This window comes from Malaclemys terrapin, chromosome 17, assembly GCF_027887155.1.
Source record: "Malaclemys terrapin pileata isolate rMalTer1 chromosome 17, rMalTer1.hap1, whole genome shotgun sequence".
Classification (NCBI taxonomy): domain Eukaryota; kingdom Metazoa; phylum Chordata; order Testudines; family Emydidae; genus Malaclemys; species Malaclemys terrapin.
Window position 1 is genome coordinate 2,348,326 of NC_071521.1, and position 5,575 is coordinate 2,353,900.

The following is a 5,575-nucleotide window of genomic DNA, read 5'->3' on the forward strand; positions in this document are numbered from 1 at the left end:
TTCCCCCGTTCCCGACTCCCTCCCCAGGGGCTGGTAACCATGGAAACTTCCAGAATGGACCAGCACCGCCTCTCTTTTCCTGCAACGTGACGACTGCTCCCAGCCAATGGGCTCACTCCGCTTGGCTGTCCCTTCGAAGCTGATTGGTCCGCGACACGGGTAAAACGGGCCAATGGAACGATGACGGAGGGGTGCGACGCCACACGTCACTGCGGAGAGCTTGATCTCCGCCAATCAACAGTGGCCAGCTTAGTCGGTGCCAACCAATGGAAAGGTTCCAGCGCGGGTTCCGCAGCCAATAGCTGGCCTCCACGAAGCCGTGAGGGAGGGTATATAAGGGTAGGCGGCCGGGGCGGCCTGGGCATAGCGGCGGCAGTAGCGAGCGGAGCGGGTGTGTGCGAGGCGCGGTGACGGTGAGTGCGGCGTGCGGCCTAGGGCGTGGGGCTGGGTCCGGCCGCTGGCGCGGCGGGGCTGAGCCGCTCTCCTCTCGCTTGGCTCCGCAGGTCCCCGGTTCAGCATGAGGCGGGCGCTGCTGGTGCTGGTGCTGCTGGGCAGCGCGCGCGGCGAGGAGGACGACAAGAAGGAGGACGTGGGCACCGTGGTGGGCATTGACCTGGGAACCACGTACTCCTGGTGGGTAGCACCGGGGCGCCGCGGTCCGGTCCCCCCCCCCATCTCCCCCCCGCGGGGCCGGGCCCGTCTCACCCCCCCCCCCTTGCTTTCCGCAGCGTCGGCGTCTTCAAGAACGGCCGCGTGGAAATCATCGCGAACGACCAGGGCAACCGCATCACGCCGTCCTACGTGGCGTTCACCCCCGAGGGCGAGCGGCTCATCGGCGACGCGGCGAAGAACCAGCTCACCTCCAACCCCGAGAACACCGTGTTCGATGCCAAACGCCTCATTGGCCGCACGTGGAACGACCCGTCGGTGCAGCAGGATATCAAGTACCTGCCGTTCAAGGTACTGCCGAGTCACACGTGGGTGCTGGGCCTGGCCCTGGCCACGCGTGTCTGGGGAAAGTGACCCCCGGGCTCAGGTGCATGTTGACGCTCTAGGGGACTGAGTTGTGACTGGGGTCTGATGCATCACAGATACAGACTATGGTACAATAGGTCTTGTGGGTCTTAGACCCACGCTCCAATAGGTGACTTACGTTTTCGTTGTATCTTCCCTTATTCATAATTGCAAAATGAATTCTCTTGGACATCCCAAAATCATTAACTGCTGTCCAATAAACTCTAACTTTTTTTACTCCCTAGGGAGGGTGATTAGGATGGAAATAGTTACCATCATTCACCTAGTCTGTCCCATAGCTGGAGTACTGTAGTTCAGTATGCTAAATATCTTGCCTTGAATGAAAATGAAATGTATAGGTTGTGGGAATGGAACTGACATGTAATATCCATGTACCTAATTGTAATCAATGTGGGCTCTTGACATAAAATATTACTGGAGAGAATAGTGGTCTTCTGCTCTTATCTCCTTTTTTTACTTTTGAGTAGTGAGCATTGTTCAGGTTTCAGTTCTCTTCAAAGATTTAAAATGTCTAGAAATATATTTTTTCTTCAAACTGAAGTGTTCTTGTCCTTGTAGGTTGTTGAAAAGAAGACCAAGCCATATATACAAGTTGATGTTGGTGGTGGACAGACAAAGACATTTGCTCCAGAAGAAATTTCTGCTATGGTTTTGACAAAGATGAAGGAAACTGCAGAGGCCTATTTAGGAAAGAAGGTAGGTTAACGTAACAGTCAATTGTGACATCTTGTAGAAGCAGCCACTTTCTAGAATGATAGTAGCAGGTGATGAAAATCTCTCAAGCTGCAGACCAAAGTTTGAATCTTAATTTCTACCCAGTTTGTCTGGGAGCATTTGCAGATGTGAAGATGAGCTCAGACAGGACCCAGTGAACTTTGCTTAATTCTGTTATTGTCTGGGCCCTCTAGAGGTAGCCTTAAAGGAAGCCATTCTTCACCTGGAAGGTGAGAAGGCACTCTCCAGGCAGTGGCAATCCCTCTAACCCTTTGAAATTGTCAAGCTTTCAGCTGCTTTCTTGCTGCTGATTATTGAAGTTGTTACATTAATCTTCATCCTGCTCCTCTAGGTTACCCATGCTGTTGTCACTGTCCCAGCTTATTTCAATGATGCTCAGCGTCAAGCTACAAAGGATGCTGGTACCATTGCTGGATTGAATGTAATGAGGATCATCAATGAACCGTAAGTAGTTTAACTGTTCTACAGATGTCTTGCTGTACTAGGCCTTGTGAGTTCTCTAACTACTATTTCTTCCACACAGTACTGCTGCTGCCATTGCTTATGGACTGGATAAGCGGGAGGGTGAGAAGAACATCCTTGTATTTGATCTAGGCGGTGGAACCTTTGATGTCTCCCTCCTCACAATTGATAATGGTGTCTTTGAAGTTGTGGCTACAAATGGAGATACTCACTTGGGCGGAGAGGACTTTGACCAACGTGTTATGGAACACTTTATCAAGTTATACAAGAAGAAAACTGGAAAAGATGTTAGGAAGGACAATAGATCTGTACAGAAGCTACGGCGGGAAGTAGAGAAAGCAAAGCGAGCTTTGTCCTCTCAGCATCAGGCTAGAATTGAAATAGAGTCCTTCTTCGAAGGAGAGGACTTCTCTGAGACACTGACTCGGGCAAAGTTTGAAGAACTGAATATGGTTAGTATTTTGAAGCTAGAGTTACAGTTGCTTTGAGATAAATCAGTGGCTGGAATTACTTGCATATTTAGTATGTTCAGCTATTGCTTATACTGAATTAAATTTACAAAACACATTTAATGTAACTTTGCTATGAAGCAATAACTCCCCAGTTCACATGGGAGTAGGGCAAGTCTCTTGCCTTAGTTTCTCTTCCTAAGGACACATGGTAAACTCACATCTGGCTGGAGTCAGTACTTGGTGTGTTTTGGCTTGCTCATGGTCATTTGTCAAGACCACACTGTCAAGATATATTTCTCCAGCATAAGGGAGAAAGTGCCTTAGCTTACTATTGTAACTACTTGTGTTTTTAGGATCTGTTCCGTTCCACCATGAAGCCTGTGCAGAAAGTTCTAGAAGATTCTGACCTGAAGAAATCAGACATTGATGAGATTGTACTTGTGGGTGGCTCTACTCGAATCCCCAAGATACAACAGCTTGTTAAAGAGTTCTTCAATGGCAAAGAGCCTTCTCGTGGCATCAATCCAGATGAGGCCGTTGCTTATGGTGCCGCTGTTCAGGCTGGTGTCCTTTCGGGTGACCAAGATACTGGTAGGTGCAAAACTAAACTAGTAGCTTGCTGAATGTTTTTACACTTTACCACTAGTATTGGAGCAGGTTTTTGTAAGCCTGGTACACTATTTCTGTTCTCAACTGGGAAGTTAAATTCTAGTTAACATTGTCACTAGGAACAGTGTATACTTGCTGTGCTTTCATAAGGGTACAATAACCATGGGCCCTTGTAACTTCTAGTATAACAACTTGGTGTGAATCTCTAACTGTGAATAGGAGTAAAGCTAGAAAAATGTCTTTTAGGTGACCTGGTGCTACTTGACGTGTGTCCTCTGACACTTGGCATTGAAACTGTTGGCGGTGTTATGACCAAGCTCATCCCAAGAAATACTGTTGTCCCCACCAAGAAATCACAGATTTTCTCCACAGCTTCTGATAACCAGCCAACTGTAACAATCAAGGTCTATGAAGGTAAGTGTCCTGTATCACTGAACTAAAATAGGATGTATCCTGTACACCTCTGTCTTGTCAAAACTTTTTAAAAGCCTTACTAAGTTAGACATGGAGCAATAAATGACCATGCCTCAAAAGAAAGGTCATGTCAGAATTCCTCATTATAGCCCTTGAGAAGAAAAACAACCCCTCTAGTGGGGAGACCTTGGTAACAGGCCAATTCAAAAGGCTACTTGTAGCATCTTCAAAAATACTAGTGTTCTAGTAAGAGTGCTTGATTGGATTTGTCCAGAGTTCCTCTCCTCCCTTTTCATGAGGGCTCTTAATCATGTGGTCTCTGGAGGGAGAAGTCTAAATCACCCCCATTCAGTTTAAAAGACTGATATTGTAAAGGCTTTCTACTACAAACCTGGGTGGCTCAGTATTCCACTTTACTGCTACAGGCAAAGGAACATGCTGCTCCAGGCAACTAAAAGCCAAAATTGAACACTTGGCCTACTCTCAAACAAGTAGTTTTATCTGGTCATCATTCAAAGATTCAAGTGTCCCCAAACTTTAGCTGGGCTTTCACCCCCCCCTTAAAGTGTAACAAAATACAGGTTCAAAAACTCAAGGTTAGTCATGTCAAACCACATGTAACCCCTCCCTTTAGACACAGGATAAAAACTAAAACTTTTACCTCTGTAGGTGAACGTCCTCTCACCAAGGATAACCATCTTCTGGGTACTTTTGACTTGACTGGAATCCCTCCTGCTCCTCGTGGTGTCCCACAGATCGAAGTTACCTTTGAGATAGATGTGAATGGAATCCTCCGTGTTACAGCGGAAGACAAGGGCACAGGAAATAAAAACAAGATCACAATTACGAATGACCAGAACCGTCTGACACCAGAGGAGATTGAGAGGATGGTTAATGATGCTGAGAAGTTTGCAGAGGAAGACAAAAAGCTTAAAGAACGTATTGATACCAGAAACGAGCTGGAAAGCTATGCTTATTCCCTGAAGAATCAGATTGGGGACAAAGAGAAACTAGGTGGCAAACTCTCATCAGAAGATAAGGAAACAATCGAGAAGGCAGTAGAGGAAAAGATTGAATGGCTTGAAAGCCACCAAGATGCTGAAATTGAAGATTTCAAAGCTAAAAAGAAGGAGCTGGAGGAAGTTGTCCAGCCAATTGTTAGCAAGCTTTATGGAAGTGCAGGACCTCCTCCTGAAGAGGAAGCAGGAGAGAAGGATGAATTGTAAATCTTGGGATCTCTGAATGTTAACTTGTAAATACTGGACTCAGGAACTCTTCTGTTAAGATAATATTGAACTCTAATCTGGAATGTAATTGGAATCTTCACTTCTGAGTGGAGATGGAAATGTTAGCCCAAAGTGGCTGTTTACTGCTTTTCATTAGCAGTTGCTTGATGCTGTGGGGGAGGCGGGAGGGAAGGGTAGTGGGGTGGGACTGTAAAATGAGTTGGGGTTTAGAAGTGTTCATGTGGAAAACATCCTAACTGGTCATGTGCATTGTGTGTGGAACGTTTTTCTACCCAAGTGACCACAATAAATTTGTTACTTACACTGGATCTAGCTTAACTTATTTCCTGGCATGTCTGCTCAGACTACCAAACTCACGGGGTGCAGTTCACTTCCTTAATGCTCTCTTCAACTAAAGTTCTGTTCATCCTGCAAATAGTCCCACAAGCACTTCAGTGTAAGCATTTAACCTGAAGTGCTGTTAGTAACTGGACAGCTGTCATGCCTAACTTGCTAGAAAAAGGACCTACCTCCCTTAAGGTTCAGTGAGCAGTTAAAGTCCAAATCAGTGCTTCTCTAGGTAACCAAGGGGTGAGAGGACCAAGTCAGCCTCAAGAAGGCTGGATGATATTTACTACTCCA

At 46.4% G+C, this 5,575-nt stretch overlaps 1 protein-coding gene across 1 annotated transcript; it reads left to right on the forward strand.

The window, feature by feature from the left end:
* Window positions 1–346: 346 nt before the first annotated feature.
* Window positions 347–5,262, forward strand: HSPA5 (heat shock protein family A (Hsp70) member 5). Its single transcript, XM_054007412.1, has 9 exons — window positions 347–413; window positions 504–633; window positions 729–960; window positions 1,594–1,731; window positions 2,102–2,214; window positions 2,294–2,684; window positions 3,038–3,275; window positions 3,540–3,707; window positions 4,377–5,262. Exons 2-9 carry the CDS (start codon window positions 518–520, stop codon window positions 4,931–4,933), a joined length of 1,953 nt encoding a protein of 650 aa, XP_053863387.1. The 5' UTR covers window positions 347–413; window positions 504–517; the 3' UTR covers window positions 4,934–5,262.
* Window positions 5,263–5,575: the final 313 nt, after the last annotated feature.

What these genes read in the sequence shown, in the direction of transcription:
- HSPA5 (XM_054007412.1), top strand. Translation starts at nt 518, where the DNA reads ATGAGGCGGGCGCTGCTGGTGCTGGTGCTGCTGGGCAGCGCGCGCGGC. An exon ending in CTGGGAACCACGTACTCCTG is followed by an intron (nt 634 to 728) that starts GTGGGTAGCACC and finishes TGCTTTCCGCAG; the next exon opens with CGTCGGCGTCTTCAAGAACG. An exon ending in ATGAGGATCATCAATGAACC is followed by an intron (nt 2,215 to 2,293) that starts GTAAGTAGTTTA and finishes TCTTCCACACAG; the next exon opens with TACTGCTGCTGCCATTGCTT.